The 23,224-nt window shown below is 46.8% G+C and overlaps 2 protein-coding genes across 6 annotated transcripts in view; both read left to right on the forward strand.

Moving 5' to 3' along the window:
* Positions 1-23,224, forward strand: part of PTPRT (protein tyrosine phosphatase receptor type T) — an 820,910-nt gene that overhangs the window by 789,373 nt on the left and 8,313 nt on the right. For all 5 annotated transcript variants that reach the window (XM_050806436.1, XM_050806437.1, XM_050806434.1 and 2 more), the window contains 5 exons: positions 1,534-1,707; positions 5,189-5,320; positions 18,013-18,138; positions 19,014-19,177; positions 22,236-22,371. In XM_050806436.1, coding sequence (XP_050662393.1) covers positions 1,534-1,707; positions 5,189-5,320; positions 18,013-18,138; positions 19,014-19,177; positions 22,236-22,371 — 732 coding nt within the window. The remainder of the gene's footprint in view (positions 1-1,533; positions 1,708-5,188; positions 5,321-18,012; positions 18,139-19,013; positions 19,178-22,235; positions 22,372-23,224) is intronic.
* CHD6 (chromodomain helicase DNA binding protein 6) overlaps positions 1-23,224 on the forward strand; it is an 853,354-nt gene that overhangs the window by 175,765 nt on the left and 654,365 nt on the right. The window lies entirely within an intron of this gene.

Consider the following 23,224-nt stretch of genomic DNA (forward strand, 5'->3'; position numbering starts at 1 on the left):
GCACAGCCATGAGCAACGACACACTCAGGGATTGCTGGTGCTTGTCTTTAACTGTGAATATGTTTTTTAACTGAAGTCTTATTCAGTTCTAGTCCAAGTTGTGAATGGAGACAAATTTATACAAACAGGTGTGAATTTCATGCTCCTTCATCCATGGAGGGACTCAGGTCCTCTCAGTATTTTTTCAGTAGACTATTACTGCTAAAAGTGTGGTCTGCAGTCTGACCAACATGGTGAAACCCTGTCTCTACTAAAAATACAAAACAAATTAGCCAGGCATGGTGGCATGCTCCTATAATCCCAGGTACTCAGGAGGCTGAGGCAGGAGACTTGCTTGAACCTGGGAGGCAGAGGTTGCAGTGAGCCGAGATCGTGCCACTGCACTACAGCCTGGGCAACAGAGTGAGACTCCATCTTAAAAAAAAAAAAAAAAAAGAAAATAGCATTAGGAGCTATACCTAATGTAAATGATGAGTTAATGGGAGCAGCACACCAACATGGCACATGTATACATATGTAACAAACCTGCACATTGTGCACATGTACCCTAGAAATTAAAGTATAATAAAAAATAAATAAGATCCTCACCTGGAAGCCCGTATGGTCAGCGCTGTGGCAACATTGATTGGTCTAAGAAGCCTGGACATGAATCACTAAGTAAGGTAAAGCCGGAGTCCAGCCCTTTATCGCAAGACCAGTGTCAGGATTACACCTGGGCAATAGGAGCTGAGAACGAGGTATGAGAAAGCAAGGAAGCTCCAGGTCTTGCTTCAAGTCAGTGGGCAAATGCCAGGCCCATTGTTCCACGGGCAGATATCCTAGGCAGGCCAATACCTTAGCAATCCCTAAAACAAATAACCATTATTGATTTGAATTAGAGACAGAGAGCTGAATGACGGAAGGATGGAGGGTACAGAACTCTAGTCATTGCATGTAACATCTAGTCCATTGGATACAGCAGTTCAGCTCTGGCCTCAAACCAGAACCCAAACACAGCAATTTCCCAGACATATTAGGATTTGCCCTTCGCGGGTCTCTCATCTATCCTGACCAGTTCATCTAGGCCTCCTTCCATACTCAGACAGCTTTCTCTCTGAGAAGAGTGCTGGTAAATCATTTCCCCCATTCCATGACAATGCAAGTGATGTTTAGCCCTCAGTAGGGATTTCCTACCCCCGCCCCTCTGTACACCCTCCTGGCTGGCCCACCCTTTAATGCAGCACTGGCTAAGCTGAACCACTTAGTTCCTCTGGTTGGCAGGTACCACGAGACTGTGTCTGAGCCTCTGTGTGCATGCGCTGCTTCTGCAGCCTTAGCGTTTTGAAGGTGTCACACAGCTCACGCACCCTGTAGCAGTGAGCAGGAGAGGACAGAACATCACCATGGAAGAGAAATGGGTCCTGGGAAAGGGACAGTGGGGCTGCACTTGGAGGGTGGAAATAGGCAAGTTAGGCTGAGTTGGAACATCACTGTCTCTTTTGCTCGGGGCAGCCGTATGATCAAGGCCTATCTATTCACCTTTGTGCCCCACAGACCCTCAACATTGTGACACCCCGTGTGAGGCCCGAGGACTGCAGCATTGGGCTCCTGCCCCGGAACCATGATAAGAATCGAAGCATGGACGTGCTGCCTCTGGACCGCTGCCTGCCCTTCCTCATCTCGGTGGACGGAGAATCCAGCAATTACATCAACGCGGCACTGATGGATGTAAGCTGAGCCTGGGCAGAAAGCTCCTAGCTGACATTCTAGAGCAAATACTCTTCCTGAGGTGGAGGTGGCTGGACCTCAGGGCCCTGACCCCACCAGCCAGCCTCCCTGCTTCTGATCTACTGGTCCTAAGGATCTTTGTTCCCCTGAAGGCTCTGGTCCAAACCTAGACACAAGCTGGGCTCTTGGCTCCTTTTCTCATATAAAGAGCCTAGAAAGAACAGACCAGAAGTGTAAGGTGACTCCCATGACTCCATGGCAAGGCTACAGGCCTGCCTAGCAACCCCTTCCATTCCCCACACAGCTGACTCTCAACCTGAAGTTTAGTAAAACAAGTGTTCTCTATGCTGGGCCTTGGAACACAAGACAGTGCAGACACAGGTTCTGCCCTCTGGTAATTCCCATGAAGGTTCCCAGATAACTCCTGTGCAGAGACAAAAATGAGGATAGCACACAGTAGGGGCTCAGTAAATGGTTATTGGGAAAGTAGTGGGAAGCAGTAAAATAAGCATGGGGTGGAAGCAGGCTGTGTTCCTGGCTGTCCTTTGAGGGGCAGTGCCCCCTGCTTTCTTGTCATCAGGTCCAGGAAGGGGCTGCACCCTGCCCGGCTCTGGGATTAGGGTCATGTTCCCGGCCCAGTGAGCCTAGGCTTCTCCCCTGTGTTTTTCGGATACGTCTGAATATCACTTCCCCTCCAAGGTGTACAGGTGTTTGCAGCAGGAAGGAACTATGGACCATCTACTCCCAGCCATGTACTTTTCAGCAGAGAAAACGGAGGCCAGAGAGAGAAAGAGACTTGCTCAATTTCACCCAGGGAGCTAGTGGCACAGCCCACACATAGAGCTCCTTAACACCCTGGAACTTATTTCTTGAGCCTCCCCGCAATTTGCTGGATCTAATAAGATGCAAACATCTCACCTCTTGAGGCTCAAAACCAAGAATACCATTGCCCGATTAGCATGGGCTCTTCCAGCTTCCCCTCCCCAGCCCATCTGAGTTCACATCCATCTACCCATGGCCCTCCTATCTCACCCAGGATAGACAGAAACATGGGATGCTCTCACCTGAGGTCAAGGCCAACAACTTCTCTGACCTCTAATCCTCTTGAAGTTTCTCCCCAAGGGCCTGGATGTTAGAGGCAGGAAGGTCAATGCCTGTGGCAGCTCTCTAGTGGCCTGCCCTGGCGTCTGCCCACGGGGTGCCCATATCCTCTGTAAGAATCAGGGAGTCTTGGCTTGGTCATATCAAGTAGCTAGAGGTGGAGAGAAGACCTTTGGCATTAGCGTAGAGCCTTCTAAAGTCAATGAGTAGTACATGTATGTGCATGTAAGTGTGCATTGTGTGTGAGAGTGTGGTGAGAAATGGGGTCTAGGGGTGCACCCATACTTCCAAGTTCCTCCTAGCTTTGCCTCCCACTTCTCCCAACACCCCCTCCCTGCCTTCCTCATCCAGGCAAAGATCAAACAAGCTCCTGGCCTCTACTTAATAGGTTAGATACTGCTTGGAGTCAAACGCCTTCTGCCAAGCTCTGAGGCTGACTGTATTCTCTTTGTCCACAGGGCATTTCTCTTGTGAGCCATCACTGGGGCCTTTGCCTTTCTTATATTAAAAAAAAAAAAAAAAGTCCTTATCTGTATTCCAGCTCAGTCGGTGCATTATCTGGTAACCATAGCAGCTTTGCTCCTAGCAGAAAAATATGAAGTCCTCTGGGTTAATTTTTAATGTTTCCCCTGGTAAAGGATGATGTTATCCATGAAATGGATTGCCGACTGATCCCTGAAACCCGGCAGAAGCACGGATCTCGAACATATTTTCAGATAAGGCTTTGTCAGGCGTGCTGGCCTAATAGAGCATTTATCACAGAGACAGGGAAAAAGAAAAGAAAACTAACATTCACTGAGTGCTGGGCACCGTGTCGGGCCCTGGACTCGCACTGTCCCATTTTGCATGTGGGTGTTCTCATCCCCATTTTCTGATGAGGTCCTCAGGGTCAGAGTATTTTCATCACTTGTTCAAGGTCAACTAGCTCAGAAATGAGAGCCAAGGATTGGAGCTCCAAGTCTGTTAACTCTCAAAGCCTCAATGTTTTCCCATGTCTGGAAATGGCTCAAAGACGATGCCGTCAACAGCTAGAGAGTTTGGCTTTTGGAAAATAAATTATTTGCCTCTGTCCACCCAGACCCCTCTTCTGAAAATTCTACTGGCCAGGAGACCACCCTCGGAAGAACCCCCGCCCCCCGACAATGCATGCACGACATCCATGTTTGCAAGGCTTTGTCCTGCTTTTTCCAGGGTCTTTGCCCTCTTTCCTCTCACTTGTAACTTCACTGAAAACAGCTGTGACTCCCACAGAAACCATCTCTTGAGAAAACATATCGAGCGCATGAGCCACTGATTAAATGGAGAATCTCCCCAGTCTTTTCAAACACATGACTTCAGGGTGGGGGGAAAACAGGGCCCTGGTTGAAGCTGCCAGACCCCCTAGGCCATTTTCTCTGGGCCTCTGTTTCCCTATCTGCAACATGGGACTGAATTTATTGTCTTATTCACTGGAGTGGCACTGTCTAGCATGTGCCAGCAATAATACCAGTGCCAAGGACATAAAACAAAGTCAGGCGTGTTTCTGCCCTGCCAGTAGGCTTACATTCCCGCTCTTGTTTGCTGGCCTCTTCACACGCAAATCTCATTCAATCTGTGTGACATCATTCCTTTGGATTTATGATTTCCGTTTTCCAGGTGAAGAACATGAGCTTTGGAATCATATAATAACTTGCCAGTACTTAGCACCCAATCTGCCAAAAAAAAAAAAAAAAAAAAAAAAAAAAAAAAAAAAAAACACAGCACTCTACAAATGAGGTCTGAATGAATAAATGGGTGAATGGATGGACAGATGGATGACTCATAACTTACAAGTGGTAAAGCTGTACTTGAACCCCAGGTCGACCTGACTTAATACATGTGTACTTTCCACTGCCCCACTGACTCACAGGACACAGTGCCCACCTTGCCAGCTCAGCCCCTCATTCCAGCCTGGAGGCAGAAGGGAGCCTGCCCCTTTGGGAGAATCTCTGCCTCAAGCCGGCCCAAAACCTCCCCCAGCATCATGGGCACAGAGATACGGCCAATCTCTTATATCCCAAGAGGTGTCTTGACCAGCAGAGCAACAAATCTGCATCTGAAATCTTTCATTTCATATTGTAATTATGATTATTTGCTGAGCTTCAAGGCATAAATAATTTATTTGGATAATCCCATCCCAGTGACACTTTCCTAATGAAATGTCTTAGTTTGGAGGAGAATGTGTTCATTATGAGAAGGTCCCCTTTGCCGCTAGGGCATGGAGAGATAAAAGAACAGGCAGGTGCTTTGTATCATCTATTTGGCAGGCTCGGGAGCCTCTGGCCTCAGTCCGGGCCTCATCATCATCAGAATATCGCTGATGGATGTGTAATTTACAAAGCCTGTGTCATTCCTTTGTCAGAGCCACAAGCAACCTGCCGCCTTCGTGGTCACCCAGCACCCTCTACCCAACACCGTGGCAGACTTCTGGAGGCTGGTGTTTGATTACAACTGCTCCTCTGTGGTGATGCTGAATGAGATGGACACTGCCCAGGTAGGAGGAGGCCGAGCCAAGCCCTAGGTGGGTCAGGGGGGCCATACTCTAAACCTGGAGGGAGAGCCCTTAACAGCCAGTGCCTGCCACATCTGCCCCAGCTAGCTGTCCTGTAATAAGCTCTGTCTGGCCATGAGCATCAGGCAAAAGCCATTCTGCTGCTTACAGAGGGTCCTGTTGCCCCCCAGACCTCCAGCAAAGACTCCCCTTGCCTATGGGCTTTGTCCAGCTCCCCGCCCGGGACCAGACTCTGTTGCTCCATCTCACAAGCATTGATTATTGTCTTGCTCCAAAGCACACAGATCTTGCAGAGCCAGGAGGCTGCCTCCCCCAGCACTGAGCACCTGCAGCCCTGAATAATACCCAGATGCCCGGCCACACTCACCTCCCTTCCCCTTCTGCAATGCAGCCTGTGCAGACAGAGCCTGGGACTTGAACCTTGGACACTTCACCCACTGACCACCTCACCAAGCCCCAGTTCCTCACAATTGACCTTCGTGTCCTGGCAGGCTTCCTGCCTTAGCCCCTCTGGTCTGATAGCTCCTAGTATCACATGCCTATAGCATATCCCCATATTCAGGACACAGGACATGTATCTTGGGACAGTTTCTGGATTTCTTCAAGGCAGTGAATGCACCTCTATGCCAGGGCAGCCATTCTGGGGTGGAAGAGGTGAGAATGGTCCTTCAGATTTTTAAAAATCTATCCTTTCACTGCCTTGAATAAAACTTAAAGTAACATCGCATTCCTGTGTGAGCGCTGGCCTTGTGCAGGCCTTGGATGGGAATTTTAAAAATTTTTAAACAGACCCGAGCTATAGTTTCAGCCCTGCAAAAGCTCACGGTCTTGCTCCAGAGACAGATGAGCAAATTGTCCCAACCTCGTGTGGCTGTGTTATAATAGAGGTCAGCAGCGAAGTGCTGTGTTGGCCAGGAGCAGGGAGCAATTAATTCTGCCCAGAGGGTTAGGGAAGACTTCAAAAAGAAGATGACTTTGGCCTTGAAGAAGGCATAGGAGCTTTAGGTATATGGAGGCTGAACTCACTGGGAAAAGGCATTTCAGGCAGAGGGAACAGCACAGGCAAAGGTGAGGCAGGGGAAGAATATACGTAGACTTATTTGCAGAACAGTTTATGTTCCAGTGTGGCTGGGGCTTAGGGGAATATCAGGAGGAGACAAATGTAGTGAGGCTGAAAAATGTAGCAGAGCCCAGCTTGCAGAGAGCTCCCTGTGCCAGGCTAAGGAGCTTGGATCTTGGTTGGCAGCATAGCAAGCATCAGACTTTTGCTTTGTTAAGCAACAGAATCCTTTCTATGAATAAAAGCTTTCATGCAAGCCCAATGTATGAAACAGCAATGACCAAGAGCTGCTCGTGGTGAAGCAATAGGCAGAGGCTGGGGTTCCACCCACACTGCTCTCTCATTTTCTCCTGGTGCCCCTGGTCCTTTATGGGACCACTGGAGTTTGGAGTAGCACAGTTAGAAATACTTTCTGTGCAGGAAGGTGAAACACTGGAGAGTCAACAGTGTTATAACACAGCCAGGGTTCCTGTTAGAAAGCTGGGTCTAGAGGCTGGGCATGGTGGCTCATGCCTGTAATCCCAGCACTATGGGAGGCCAAGGCGGGAGGACTGCTTGAGGCCAGGAGTTCATGCCCAGCCTGGGCAACCCCATGAGACCCTGTCTCTACAAAAAAAAAAAAAAAATTAGCCAGGCATGGTGCTGTGTGTCTACAGTCCCAGTTACTCAGGAGGCTGAGGCAGGAGGATTGCTTGGGCACTGCAAGGCTAAAGTAAGCTATGATCCCGCCACTGCATTCCAGCCTGGGTGACAGTGCAAGAACCCATCTCCCTTTTTTTTTTTTCGAGACTGACTCTTACTCTGTCATCCTGACTGGAGTGCAGTGGTGCAATCTTGGCTCACTGCAACCTCTGCCTCTCAGGTTTGAGCGATTCTCATGCCTCAGCCTCCCATGTAGCTGGGATTACAGGCATGTGCCAACATGCCTGGCAAATTTTTGTATTTTTAGTAGAGACGGAGTTTCACCATATTGGCCAGGCTGGTCTCGAACTCTTGATCACAAGTGTTCCACCTACCTCGGCCTCCCAAAGTGCTGGGATTACAGGCGTGAGCCACTGCATCTGGCTGACGCCATCTCTTAAAAAATAAATTTAAAAAACGCAAAAAAAAAAAAAAGGTAAGAATAAAAAGAAAGCCAGGTCTGGGGATCAGTGCAGGTAACAAGCTGGAGGAAAGACGTGCAAACCAGGAGACCGGGGAGGAGAATGTTGCAAATATGCAGAAAATAAAGGTAGTTATCTGAACTGCAGAAGTGGCCAGGAGGTGAGAGGATTGGAATTGATCATGAAAACATTTCCAGACTTAAGTCCACAAGGTTTAGGGAGAGGGTGCAGGTGGGAGGTGAATGAGAAGGAAAGTTGCAGAAAATGGCAGGATGTTGAGTCTGGGCAATTAGGCATCCGGAGATATAACTGGTGAAAATATGAAAGGCAGGAAGGTGGGGGAAGGCAGCGAGAAGAGCAGATGAGCAGGGGATGAAATTGAGTGCACCTTGGGATGTGCCTGTGAGAGATGTTCCGGAGAGAGTCCATTGATTCACATTGATTCAGGCAACCCATATTTGTTGGGCATCTGCTATTTGCTGGAAGCTATTCTAGGTGCTTGGAATGCATCACTGAGCAACACAGACAAAGAGAGGCATAAAAAAAAAAATTCTCATCTCTCATGCAACTTCTATTCTAAAGGGGGAGACAGATAATAAGCAACACACACTCTCTAATGTGCTCAATTATAAGTTAGAAGGTGACACGAGTGTTTGGAAAAAGGTAAGAGGACAGGGTAGTAAAGATCAGAATGGTGGATCTGGGACATAGGATGTCACTGCAATAGGATTGTCAAGGTGGGCCCTATGGAGAAGAAAACATTTGAACACAGACCTGAAGGAGGTGAGAGAGTGAGCCATGTGACTCTCAGGGGGCATCGCAGGCAGAGGGAACACCTGCACCCAGGCTGCAGGGCAGGCATGCACCTGGTGCCCTTGAGGAATAGCACAAAGGCCATGGGCAGAGCAGTGGCAGAGCAGCACAACTGTGGGGAAAGCAGCGGAAGGTGAAGTCAGAGGGCCATGGAAGACGTAGAAGAACTTGGGCTTTCATTCTCAGAGAAACAGAGAGCCATGCACATGTTTGAAGCAGAGGAGCAACATAATTTGCCTTTTTTAATAAAAGCATCCCTCTGGCTGCTGTGTTGAGAATAGATTGTTGGTGCAAGGATGGGGAAGAGTGGTTTCTGAAATGGAAGCAGAGAGAACAGACAAGAGACTACTCTGATAATGCAGGTGGCAGGTGAGGTTGGTTGAACCGGAAGGTAGCAATGGAGTGGATTCTGAAGGTAAAGCCAACAACACACCCAGATAGATTGACTATGGAATAAGAGAGAGAAAGAGGAATCAAGGACCAGGCGTGCCTGTAATCTTACTTAGCACTTATCACTTGAGACCACAAGTAAAAGACCATCCTGGACAACACAGTAACACCCTGTCTCTACAAAATAATTTTTTTCTTTTGAGATGGAGTCTCACTCTGTTGCCCAGGCTGGAGTACAGTGGCGCGATCTCAACTCACTGCCACCTCCTGGGTTGACGCAATTCTCCTGCCTCAGCCTCCCAAGTAGCTGGGATTACAGACGTGAGCCACCACAGCCAGATAATTTTTGTATTTTTAGTAGAGACGGGGTTTCACAATGTTGGCCAGACTGGTCTCAATCTCCTGACCTCAGGTGATCTGCTGATCTTGGCCTCCCAAAGTGCTGGGATTACAGGCATGAGCCACTGCGCCCAGCCCTACAAAATAATTTTAAATGAACTGGGCATGGTGCTCCATGCCTGTAATCCTAGCTACTTGGGAGGCTGAGGCAGGATTACTTGAGCCTAGGAGATCAAAGCTGCAGAGAGCTGTGATCACACCACTGCACTCTAGCCTAGGGTGACAAAGTAAGACCCTGTCAAAAAAAAAAAGAGGAATGAAGGATAATTCCAAGGATTGGGGCCTGAGCAATAGAAGGTTAGAAACTGAGATAACTATAAAAAATGAATGAATTCTCATAAAACAGAGTTCTGGAACATTCCCTGTGGAGTTTTGGAGTCCAAAGGCATCACCACCCTATGCTTTTGGCTGAAGAAATAAAACAGTAAACTCAGCTCATGAGCCTGGGTGTGAAGTCTGGCCTGCAAAACACTGTTTGCTCTTCTCTTTTTCAACATCCCTTTCTGCAAAACCAGAGCTCAGGCACAGAGGACGACTTTCAAAGAACTTCACTTTGGGACATATAAAACCTTGAAACAAAGATCAAGGTCATTGGCTATAGCTCCCCCTTTCAGGGTAGGTCCTGGGTGAATGAAGAATCTTTCAGGCCCAGATGTTGGTACAGAGTTGAAAACTGATATTCTAAATGCAAAAACATCAGGCTCAGAAGTACCCTGAGGTTGGCTGCCATATGCAGCTGGCAAGCATTCCCTGAAACCGGCAGATGAATAGAGCACTTATTGATATAAATATCATCACCGCAGCAGCTGGGAGCCTTATGAAAATAAACAATGACACAGCATGAGCATCAGAAAAGCCGCCCTCGGCACCTGGAGGGGCGGTTCTTTGAAGTGGCATCAGCATCTGTCTGCCTGCATGCTCATGCCAAGGCAGCCTCCAAGCTAGCCCAGCCTGGTAACATGGACAGGTCTGCCTTAGGACCTCAGCATTGCTAGGTCATTCCTGAGAGGACCGATGCCACCTCCTGTGGTTTGCCTGGGAACCATAAGGGCGTATTTTGGGGATTGGGCAGGGCTACCTGTAAGTTGCAGCAAAATAAGTAGACGGTGTGATCTCTCACAGGGCCTTTTTTTTTTTTTTCCACACTGCTGGCCAAATCTGCCCCTGCTCAGAATCTTACACTATCACTCAATCAGCCCCAAATATTCTTTCATTCTCTGCAGTGGTTGCTGTTCAAAGGTAATTATGATCAATGAAGGCTCAAAATAAAGGCTTTCAAACTTTTGCATTCAACCTTACAGATTTTTCTAACTCTTTAGGACTCCAAATGTCTGTGGTCAGATTTGTGGGGTAAAATCCTAGAACCACGCCAGCCAGCAAAGCATGCTGTCACTTCTCAGACGCAGCAGAAAGAACATTTTCAACCACATCCAACAGCATTGACAAGACCTTTTCCATCTTTGTGGTCTTTATGGATAGGCCAGAGTCCATGGAGACCAGACATCAGAAAGAAGCCCTCCTTGCAGTCATGCCACACTCACCATACTGTTTAGAGAGCTCAGGGGATCCTCCACACCAGCCACAGGGTAGGGCTGTATGGTGGCCAGAATCATGGCCCCACCAAAGGTGTCCACATCCTAACCCCTGAGACCTATGAATGTGCTATGGCACCTGGTGTATGGTGCATACAGGGATGTTTCTTTACTTTAAAACAAGTAAGAGCCCATAACTTATATAAAGGCTGAGTTGCTCAGTTCTGAGGCTCCCACTGTGGAAAGTCGAGAGATCAGGGATGCAAAGCCTTTTGGAAAGGTGAGGGTGCCTGAGTGCAAGGATAATGGGGGCTGTGATGGATTCCTATGGAAGTGAGAGAGGCAAGCTCCTCATTCTCCCAGGAGAAAAGCAGGGTGCTATTTCAGAGATGTCCCTTGCTGCCATTGTGCCTCTAGGGCAAATAGCAACTCCTAATATCCCCATTTTCAGTCTGAGCTTGTGAAAACACAGCCTAACACACCAGCAAAGTATGCAAAATACCCAACTTGCATCTCAGCCAGCCTCAGATCTGACTTTGCAAGGGGCTGTGTCTCTGTCTCTGTCCCCACCAGAATGGTAGGGGTAACAGTAAAATAACAAGTCTGGGGTCAAGAGACCTGAGTTCAAATTGCAGCCTTGGTACTTACTCACTGTGTTGCCCTGAGCCAGGTCCTTTACTTTCTCCAAGTCTTAATGTTATCCTTGGTTAATTATAACCTAGATGTTAGCCAAGTTCACTCTGTCTTTGAAGATTTAAATAAAATTTGCTCTGTTCCCTACTCCCTATCCTGTGGGAAAACCCACAGTCCATCCCCAATATTTCTGATAATTCTGAGGGGGTCGTATTCTCATGTTCACTTCCAAGTTTCAGCTGAGGCTTTAGTCGGAGGAATATGAGCTTCAGATCCCATCAATGCCCATGACTTAAAGTTGAACATCACACATCCTCGTTCTGAAGCCCCATCTTGCCTACTCGACCCTCGCTAGCAGTAACACGTCTTCCCCTGACCCTGTTGCCCAAACCATTTTCTTCCCCTGTTTACCTCCTCTCCCATACCTCCCTCTCCCATCCTCTCCCCAAAAGCTGTTCCTTTCTTAAGCTGCAAAATCCAGCCATCTCCTTAGTACCTCTTTCTAAAACCTGCTCTGAGCCTTGCCTCCCGTCCCCAAGACTCTTCTGTAGGTATATTCCTAAACTCCAACCCTTCCTTCCCAGAAACAAATTCTGATGCAGCTGTTATTAAGAGTAAGTTTCCACCCACTACATGGAGATTGCATTACGGAACTTCACGGGACTATTGGGAGGATACACTGAGGAGAGATGTGTGAATGTGCTTTGATCAATCGATCCCTCTCTCTCCCTCTCTCTGTTTCCCTGTCCCTGTCCCTGTCTTCTTTATGCCTTCACTCACAGTCTGACTTCCTTAACTGGACATAGTATCAAAGCCAATTTTATAATCACTGATGTCAAATTTTAAAACCAATTCAGGAAACTTACATTTCTCTCTTTAAAATACCAATTCAGGCCGGGCGCGGTGGCTCAGGCCTGTAATCCCAGCACTTTGGGAAGCCAAGACGGGCGGATCACGAGGTCAGGAGATCGAGACCATCCTGGCTAACACAGTGAAATCCCGTCTCTACTAAAAAATACAAAAAACTAGTCAGGCGAGGTGGCGGGGGCCTGTAGTCCCAGCTACTCGGGAGGCTGAGGCAGGAGAATGGCGTAAACCTGGGAGGCGGAGCTTGCAGTGAGCTGAGATCCAGCCACTGCACTCCAGCCTGGGCGACAGAGCGAGACTCCGTCTCAAAAAAAAAAAAAAAAAAAAAATTCATTTCACCTTTAGGTGACCTGGGATCGATTTCTTCACTCTGGGTCACAGGGGCCTTAATAAATAGAGTCCTTCATTTCTAACACTATGATATTACTTGGTCTTTCCATTTTATCAAAGTATTTTTAATTAAAGAAAGGCATAACTAAGGTGTACTGAAATATGCTCTAAAAATGTTTATTCCAAAAATAGACCCATATGCTAGTTTTCATTCAATTCATCAGAGCATGTTTATTCCAGTGACTAACCAGTTTTCTGATTCCCTCAGCAAGAAAAACATGTTTAACGCATGAGGCTACCTCTGTATTTGTTATATATCACGCGTGAACTTACACCCCCCAAGGACATCTTTTCATGGTCCAAACAACTATGGAGAGCACTACGTGGAATAATGTATGGCAGCTGTTCCAGGGCTGTCCACACAGGCTTCACAATTTTGCTTGGTTTAACTTGTTCTGACAAAAGACATCAAAAGTCCCCTCTGTTTTTTTGGAAGAAGCATGATTATTTCTAAATCATTAACAAGTGGACTGACTTCCTCTCCCGGTGTGTTCATCGCCACTACCTGTATGTATCTGCAGTGGTAAAGCCCTCCCTTCACCTTTCACGCTCAGACCACTACAAAAGAAAGGGTAGGAGAGAGTACTTACTAGGCAACGAGGTGGAAAAAGTCAGTTGGTCTAGACTCTTGGCTGAAGAATTTGAATCTATTCTTGGATCAGCCAACTTCACAAGTTTTCCATCTAAGGAGGAAAATGCCAAGGTTGCATTGAGTGTTAAGTGTGGCTTTCAGGTCAGCTAGGTTCTCATGATCTTAAAGAAGCAAGTAGGCTTCCTAGAATTCACATTTCCAGAGCCTTAAGAAACCATAAGCTTTCCCTCCCAAGGAGTTGTATAAATCGCAGATGCTTATGTGCTTATATGAAAAGTCTGGCTCCTCCACTCACATTTGTGATCTCTGTTCCATGTCTATGTGAGCCAGGGAGCCAAGCTCAGTTCCTTGCTGGTTTCTGCAAGAAATACATGCACAGTATGCATTTTACATGCTATTAGGAATGTATGGAATATTCTAGAGGTTAGGAGCAGGGTTATGTGACACATTGAGTTGCCTTTTATACCTCATTGGTTCTACAATGATCCCAACCTTCCTCTTTTATCTTCTGGGTCATTCAGCTCATCAGAGCAACCTACAGATCTCTGTTTTTTGGCATGCAGTATCACATATCTAGGATGCTACTCATCTTCACAGCTACCCCAAGCTGGCTGATCCAGAATTTTCACAAGGGCAGTCCTTTGGGTATTATCCTAAAGAGAAATTTTCATAAGAGCTACTAAGTGGAGAAAAAAATCTTCTATTTATCCATCTTGTTTTGAGGAACCCTCCCCCATACTGCCTAATAATCACAGCTTACATTTATTGAGTGCTTGCTAGGTACAGATCCCTATGCTAAGTAGACATTAAAATTCACAGCCACTCATAAAAAACTGGAAAAGCTAAGAGATGTAGCCAAGCCATTCAACTAGAAAGTGATGGAGCCAGGATTGGAATCCAGAAACCCCAATGCATTTTCCCACCTTTTGCTATACAACATAAGCAAACCAAAATGGTGGCATCCATTCAGGTGCAGCCACAGCACTTGAACACCAGGACAGTCTTGAGCTAAACCACAGAGGATATTTCTTGTTGATGAGAATCATTTCTGAGCCCCAAAGGGTCAGTGGGAAGAGAAAACGTGGCCTCTCTGCTTTCTTTCTCTTATTTCCCATGTCTAGAGTATATGCAATGTCCTGGGCTGCAGAGAGAGACCCTGATGATCCCTAGCAGCTCAAACACCACATATGCCAGCACATCACCCTTCTGAATGTCACCCACCCTGCTGCTGCTGTAGTCTCACAAATTAGGGCGCCCAAGTGAAAGGATGACTCTGATTAAGGATTGGAAAAGCCTGCAACCTTCCCCAGCCCTCTGGGCATTATGAGAGAGTGACCCAGAAAATCGAATGCAGAGAAGGGTCCCGAAATATAGGAGTCTTGTTTGAGGCATAGTAGAATCTATTAGCTTGAGAAATTGGTCTGGAAATCTTATTAAAAGAGACAAATCATTCCACATTCTCTCCAGACTGAAGATATTGGGGATAATAGGCTTTCCCTGATTTGGATCCATGTACCTCATGTCAGGATCACAGCCAAACTCTGGGAACGCTAAATTCAGTGCAGGTGATAAAGGCAATTATTTTTTTAATGGGCAGTTCTGATTAATTCTGGTTTCTCTGACCAACCATAGACCTATTTGTACCAGTCTCTCATTACTGTGAAGGTTGCAAGGCGGAAGAGCCAATGGCAAAGAGAAATGAAGTTCAAATTGTGGATTTGTCATTATTGTACAGCTCAGCAGATGGTTGTCCAGCCATGGAGGCCTCTGTGACCAGCACCCCGACAACACACACATACACACACACACACTCAGAGCTCCTTTCTCACTATGCTTGGTTAACCCCCAGTGGAGGTGCCAGGAAAGCAAGGCATCATTGCATTCTGAAGCTTAACCTTGCATACTTATGCTATTTATCAGGGGTGATAAGAAGAATCCTTCAAATTTATATATGATAGCTATTACCATTATTATTTTTGTTGAGTACTGATGGGTTCAATAATGGTATGAATCACTGGAATTTAGTAAATGCTTATTCCATGCCTGGCACTGTGTAAGGGCTTTATTTACATGAATTATGTCCTTTATCCTCAGAACAACCCTATAAAGCAGGGGTTGCCAAACTTTTTCTGTAAAGAGCCAGATAGGAAATATTTCAGGATTTGCAGGCTATATGGTCTTTGTTACAACTACCCAACTCTGTGGGTGAAGCATGAAAGCAATTGTGGACAATACATAAATGAATAAGTGTAGCTGTGTTTCAGCAAAGTTTTATATGCAAAAATATGCAGCTGGCTGGGTTGGTCTGTGGGCAATAGTATGCCAGCTGCTGCTATAAGGTGAATGTTCCTAAGCTAGAACTTGGGGTATCCACAGCTAAGAAGGTGGGAAACATGAGTTTCCATCTCCTACATCCTTCCTGCTCACTGCTCTTCCCTTATAATTCTAGTTCTAGAGGAAGAAAAGAATGAAGATATTTTCACATGTGACTTCTCAGGGTGAGATGGCTGTTCTTCAGCCACAAAGTAGAGAGCAAGCACCCCTTTCAATGAAAACCCTGCATCTGTAGGGGTATGGGTCACTTCTGTCAATCTAGCCCCCTATTTGCAAGCTTGGGGTAGCCTGAACCCAGGCCCCCCGATGAGACTCAATCCCAAACTGCTCTCAGAAGCCTTGGGGGGTCTGTCTTTGTGAATCTTGGCTATATCTTCAGGGCAACCCCCCAATGAAGGGTCTAACACATGGCCTCTTTCTTCATGTTGGCATGGTCCTCAGTGAGCCAGTGAGCCTGCAGCCCCAATCTTGACTCTCCTCTGTACCCCAGCAATGGGACCTGCAGACCTAGGCAGGGTCCATCTCTGTGCCCCTTGGGAACCAGGAACTGGAGGGAGCATGCCTTGCTCTTCTCTGCAGCTACACACCCCACCCCCTACCACAACATTCTCTCCTCAACTAAAGTTATCTAGTGGCTCAACAGAGACAAAGGTACAAGCAGCAAGGTATCCTTTTTTTTTTTTTTTTTTAGATGGAGTCTTGCTCTGTTGCCCAGGCTGGAGTGCAGTGGCATGATCTCAACCCACTGCAACCTCTGTCTCCTGGGTTCAAGTGATTCTCCTGCCTCAGCCTCCTGAGTAGCTAGGATTACAGGTGCCTGACACCATGCCTGGCTTATTTTTGTATTTTTAGTAGAGACAGGATTTCACCATCTTGGCCAAGCTGGTCTTGAACTCCTGACCTCATGATCCACCCACCTTGGCCTCCCAAAATGCTGGGATTACAGGCGTGAGCCACCACACCCAGCCTCCACCTCTTCTTCTCAATGACCCCTGAAGCTTAAAGAATAATTTATGGCCAGGTGTGGTGGCTCACACCTGTAATCCCAGCACTTTGGCAGGCCAAGGTGGGCAGATCATGAGGTCAGGAGATCAAGACCATCCTGGCTAACACGGTGAAACTCTGTCTCTACTAAAAATACAAAAAAAAAAAAAAAAAAAAAAAAAAGCCAGTATGATCACACATGCCTGTAGTCCCAACTACTTGGGAGGCTGAGGCAGGAGAATCGCTTGAACCCGGGAGGCAGAGGTTGCAGCGAGCCGAGATAACACCACTGCACTCCAGCCTGGGTAACAGAGACTCCATCTCAAAAAAAAAGATCTTATACTAGGTTTTCTCAGTCTCTGCAGTATGGATATTTGGGGCCACATAACTCTCGAGGGGAGCTAATCTGTGCATTGCAGGATGTTTAGTAGCATCCTCTCCTCACTAAATGCCCATAGCAACCCCCAGGTGTGACAATCAAAATGTCTTCAGACATTGCCAGATGTCCCCTGGGAAACAAAACAGCCTCCAACTGAGAACCACTGTCTTAAACTGAAGGTCAATCATTGCCTTTTGCTCTCAGCTGTAGGTTCTAATTTCCAATTCCAGATAAATAGAAAAAATCACAGGCAAGATCTGTTAGCACCATGTGACATTAACTTTCGGTGCAAAGTAAGCATAATTATCCCTACTATACCTATGAGAAAACTGAGGCCTGGGCTACACAGCTAGTAAACACCAGAGCCCAGATTTGGACCAAGGCTGCCTGAGGTCAAACCCCTATATTTTTTATACTATTTCTGACCTGATCATGAATGAACCCTATGAAGGTTTTCCTGGAATGAGGAAGATTTTGCCATGATTTGCATGGTGAAAAGAAAACTAGATTGTACTTGCCCTTTCTTTAGCATGTTCTATCTAATCCTGACAGCAGGGCTTAGAGGTAGATATTATTCTCCCCATTTTACAGATGAGGAAACTCAGGTTCAGCAAACCTAACAAATGGTTTGAAATCAGCATAGCAAAGATTTGTAAGCCCAGTGTTTCTGTGCTCAAAGCCTTGATATTTCAACACCAGAAAAAGTGGGTGGCTGGTCCCTAAAGGGGAAACTGAATCTAATTTCCTACATAATACTCTACCTTTCTGGTCAATGTGTCCTGCCAGCCATAAGAAAAGCTTGGTGATGGCTGGGCGCAGTGGCTCACACCTATAATCCTAGCACTCTGGGAGGCTCAGACGGGTGGATCACTCGAGGTCATGAGTTCAAGACTAGCCTGGCCAACATGGCAAAACCCCATCTTTACTAAAAATAGCCAGGCATGGTGGCAGGCGCCTATAATCCCAGCTACTCAGGAGGCTGAGACAGGAGAATCACTTGAACCTGGGAAGCAGAAGTTGCAATGAGCCGAGATTGTGCCACTGCATTCCAGGTTGGGCAACGAGAAAACAAGAGTGATACTCCATCTCAAAAAAAAAAAAAGAAAAAGAAAAGAAAGAAAAGCTTGTTGATACATGAGACTTTGATACCCACCCTCTTGCCTTTGACCTCCTTTTGTGACCTCTTTCCTTATCCCAGTTCTGTATGCAGTACTGGCCTGAGAAGACCTCCGGGTGCTACGGGCCCATCCAGGTGGAGTTCGTCTCCGCAGACATCGACGAGGACATCATCCACAGAATATTCCGCATCTGTAACATGGCCCGGGTAAGTACACGGCCACCATTGCTTGCTGAGCCCCTCCTCCCCAGGACAGATGGAGGCTGCTGAGAGAGGATCCCGCTGAGCCAGCCAAGAGTCTGTGTTGTGCTCTCCTGATGATTTCTTCCTTGAGGAAGTGATGCCTGTGCTGATTCCGGCTCCAGACTCAGCAATGACTTCAACACATAGAGATGCAACGAGCGACATCCAACTTGCCATCTGCCTGTTTCCTGACACACTTGCTGCCGTGTAGACAAAACTTCTTAGACATTAGATCTTCCCCACTGTGTCTCTGTACTGGCATGAGTTGATGCAGCCTTTGATTGGATCCCATAAGCTTTGGGCCAGGCACTGCCAACACCTAGATGAAAAGTGATTACTTACTTCCATGAGGATATTCACTGGCTGAGCAGAGTAGTGGGTGGGAGGGGCAGATTAGCAATCTATGAAATGGTTGCTAACACAGTTTTGGTCACTACTTGGGGCCCAGGATGAAAGGAGCTCAGCACCTCCCCTGCCCCTCAGCTCAGAGTTCATTGTCTATTGAGAAAGTGAGACATGTTCTGGCACATGAGCCTCAGGGAGAAAGAACTCCGCCCAACAGTCAGGGAAGGCTTTCCTAAAGAAAGGGACATTTAAATTGGGTTTTGAAGGCTGAGTAGGAGTTTTTTAGGTACAAAAGGGGGTCAGGGCAGTCACGGCAAGAGAGTCTGTGTGCACGAAGGAATAGAAGTAGTCATGGGGACTCTCCCCATGAGGACATGGCTTAGATCCCGCTTGGTCTGTCTTCCACTATGATGCTGCAGTCCCCAGGGTATCTGCAAGGTGCGTGTCCCCAGGCATCCCCACCAGAACAGCCCTAACAGCCTCTCTATTCTCAGCCACAGGACGGTTATCGTATAGTCCAGCACCTCCAGTACATTGGCTGGCCTGCCTACCGGGACACGCCCCCCTCCAAGCGCTCTCTGCTCAAAGTGGTCCGACGACTGGAGAAGTGGCAGGAGCAGTATGACGGGAGGGAGGGACGCACTGTGGTCCACTGCCTGTGAGTACTAGGGAAGTGTCACCAGGGCAATAGGATGGTGGGTGATAAAGCATCCTTGCAGATGCTGCTGGCCACATACACCAGTCCTAGGCAGGCCTGGCTATACCACAACTCAACATCCCTCAAAGGCTAGTGGCAGTGCACTCAAAGGAATTATGATCCTTTAATGGAACAGGGCTGCCAGTTTGTTGTCCTGAACTAATATATGGCATATGATTGATGCAAAACCTGGTAGTCTTTCCACAAACATGAGAGGAGGTGGCAGACCATGTTCCAACGCTTGCAATAATAAGGTGAGCCCCATTTTCCAATAAGAGGCATGATATGCCCTGATAGTCACAAGAAAACCCAGGACAAAGTGGGTTCCACTGACCAGAACCTCCTTTGTTATTTCCCGAGGAAGAAGAAGAAGGAGAGAAAAGGGAAGGTGTTGATTATGAGAGCTTAATTTAATCCAGACATTTTAAATGAATCATCTCTATCCATTTGTGAAGTAGATAATTATCATTTTGTAGTGAGAAAACTGAGGTGCAGGCAGGGTAAGGTCATCAGGAATCAAGGGTGGGGCTATGGCTTGCATTCCCTGGCCTCTAAGCTAATGCGCCATTGATTAACCCACACTGTCTCTGAGTAAACCAAAGGACTTGTCTACTATGCCTACTTCTCTACGATGGGTTTAGAGGGATCACAGGACAAAAAGAGCATGAGGGAAAGGCACTGCCCTGAGGGACTGATAGACAGATGTGAAGGACTCTGGGAACACTATTGCGCAGGGGCACAGTGAGCTCCAGACCAGCTGTGTTTATACCCCCATTGCTGGGGTGAACTGCAGACTTTACCTCCTGTCTTTGAATGGACATTGTCCAGTCTAATGAATTCTGATGTCATTACGTGGGGTGGAGGTCAGGACCTCGAGAGGACAGTGGCTGACAAAGGGTCCAATGTCAAGAAAATCACTGAATTTTATAAGCCTCAGTTTCCTCATCTGTTCAATGGGTATGTGGAATTAGACAATCTTCAGACCCTATAGTGCTTTGGCATGAAATAGAAAGTAAACACACTTTATCTGCCAACATGACCAAGAATGTCATGGTAGCAAATATGCAAATGTTGTCAATGTAATTACTTAAAAGAGCAAGTGTCACAGAACCTATCCTAGGAGTACAGAGTGACCACAGAGGGTTCTACGAAGTCTCACACCCAAAACAAATCTGCAGCCATAGCAGCTGTGTGTGAAATATTTGATTCACAGTCACTCACTTTGCTTCTTAGAACTTCAACGATTTGAGGAAAAGTCATTGAGAAGGCCTCTCTCTTTAAAAATGTTATGTTAAAGGAAATTTGAACCAAGGTCTTCTCTTTCTCAGAACAAATATTTCTGGAGCTAGTGGAAGCACTGATAATATCTGACTGACCTCAGAATTGAGGTCAATCTTTTCAAAACCAGCTAATTATTCTCCCTCTCAAACAGGTGGTGCATGCACATGTTAGGAAAGTCAGAGAGCTTAAAGCAGGTTAAACATACAGACACATAGAGATGCACACACAGAGCTTCAGGGCCACCACCTGCAGCAGATATTCCTTTCCAGAGGAAACAAATCTCAGGCTAGAGTTCAGGAAGACACTACGTGGTGTCCCAAGTCAGGTTGATGGGTGGCATCAGCCAAGCCCAGGTGGCTCTGCCCACATCCCAGAAACTAGCAGCTGGTTTCCTGCCAGCTAATCCCTGCTGCCTCCAGATGCCCAGATGCCTCCCACACATTCAGGTGACCTTATCTTAGCACCCATCTTTCAGGGTCTCAGACCACCAGGCCCTGAGACCCTGTGCCTACTCACCTCTTCCCTTTGGACACTGTTATTCTTGCTTCAGAAATGATAGAATCTTCTTTCGCAGGAGACCTTACTCTCTCTCTCTCTCTCTCTCATGTTTGTTTTTTAGCCTGTTTTTGTTTTGTTTTGTTTTCATTTGCAGTAGTGTCTTTATCTATGTCCTTTCTAGCCAAGGTGGCCAGTAGTTTGAACCAAAGGAAGGTACAGGGACATTCTTCTACCAACAGGGACCTTGGTTTCCTCAAGAGTCACAGACGCCATAACAGACCCTGAAATGCAGGCACCAGTCAGGGAATGGAAAGCAACTCTCTGTACTTGAAACATCTGGTCACTGCGTATCCTGTAGATAAAACATCTGGGAGATTGACTGAGTGCCTTAGTTTCCGTCCAGATGTTCTTTAGACACAGACCATTACATGAAATCATTAGTTGCTCTTGGCAACATGCCCAGGAGTTCTGAATCAGGCATATTCCTACAGGGACTCTCTGTAAAGAGTTTGAAGGGTGTTTCCATGAAGATGACTTATGGAATTTCAGAAAGGAATAACAGACATAGCTCTGCCACGAACCTTCTATCCCTAGACTCAAGATCAGTAGCATCTTGCTTAAACCAAGGTGTATAGTAGACACCTGTCATTTTAAGATAAAGCCTATCAGGCCCAGTTCCTCCCTCCAAGTTCCTACCTCCAAGCTTGGGCTGGCTGACCCTAGGCTAACAGAGTATTGCTGTCCTTAGTGGAGGATGGGAAGAACTAGTAGGAAAATCACTTGGAAATTTTCATTGTCTTTATTGGATGTTTAAGTGGACCCACAGCATCCTTTGGACATGGATGCATCAGCAAGGATGCAGGTGTCACATGTACAAAGACACAGTACTGTCCTGCCCTTGGCGTTTGGGTGAGTGTGCCCCGAGTGACTGTAACATGCTCATAGAACCAAGAAACGTCAAGCTAATTGAACTTTCAAAGGTCATCTAGTCCAACCCCTTCATTATATGAGTGAGGAACTTGGGGCCCAGACAGAGGAAGTGACTTGCCCAAGGTCAAAGGAAGTTAATGGCACAGAGTCAAACCATAACTCATGGCTCAGGCTAAAGCCTGCACCATTCATTGCCTTGCCTTGTATCTGCCCAGGCAGCTGATCCCTATTTCTACTGATGTACCTTTAGAATCATCAGGTGCCTGGAAGGGACCTAGGAACATGGCTCACCTCTTTGCTCTGTGTTTAGAAACGGGGGAGGCCGTAGTGGAACCTTCTGTGCCATCTGCAGTGTGTGTGAGATGATCCAGCAACAAAACATCATTGACGTGTTCCACATCGTGAAAACACTGCGTAACAACAAATCCAACATGGTGGAGACCCTGGTGAGTATCCCAAGGACTGTTCTCCAACAGCCAGGGGCTGACTAGTTCCCTTGACCTGGAGAAAATGACATAAAATAGTAAAATCACTCAACAGCTGGCTGCTGATTATATACCTGCAGTCTGTGCCCTTGATATGCACCGTTATCTGCCCTGTGTCTTCCCCTTCCAACCTCCCCAACTTTTCTTTCTTGCAGGAAAATCCAATTATTAATCCTGCTACACCTACTTTGCTTCACTTTCTGCCCATTCCTTAAGACAGTGTCGTTAATTCAGGCTTAAAGGAATGGATTCTGGATTAGTAGAATGTGAAGTATGCTTTCACTTCTGTCTAATTATATTCCAATTAATTTATGCTAATTTTTACAATAGAGAGCATTTGCAGTAGAGAGCACTGTGGAGGAAAGTGCGGCAAAGAGGGCGTGCGGGCCAAGCCCCAGATGGTAAGACCCGGCCGGTACCATGCTGGGCCACTGCACCATGCACGAGGAGCTTTAATATGTCTTTAAACCTACTCCAGGTGTGGTCTTGGTCAAAATGAGGCCCTATTAGCACGTGGGTCACAGACCAGCAGCAGCATCATTACCTGGGAGCTTGTTAGAAATGCAGAATCTTGCGCCCCACTCCAGATTTACTGAATCAGAATGTGCATTTTAAAAAGATTTCTGGCTGCCTTGTATGCACATTACAGTTTGAGAAGCACTGTTGTACAAAACAGTAAAAAAGAAAGGGAATGATGCCAGCTGGGCATTCGAGGAAGCCTGGGTAGAAGCAGCCGTCAAGCGGAATTTTGAAGGATGTCCAGATAGGGGTAATTTTGAGTTGACATAATGTGGATGTAGATAAAGTTTTCTCC

The sequence above is a fragment of the Macaca thibetana genome, chromosome 10 (assembly GCF_024542745.1).
Source record: "Macaca thibetana thibetana isolate TM-01 chromosome 10, ASM2454274v1, whole genome shotgun sequence".
In the NCBI taxonomy this organism is placed as follows: domain Eukaryota; kingdom Metazoa; phylum Chordata; class Mammalia; order Primates; family Cercopithecidae; genus Macaca; species Macaca thibetana.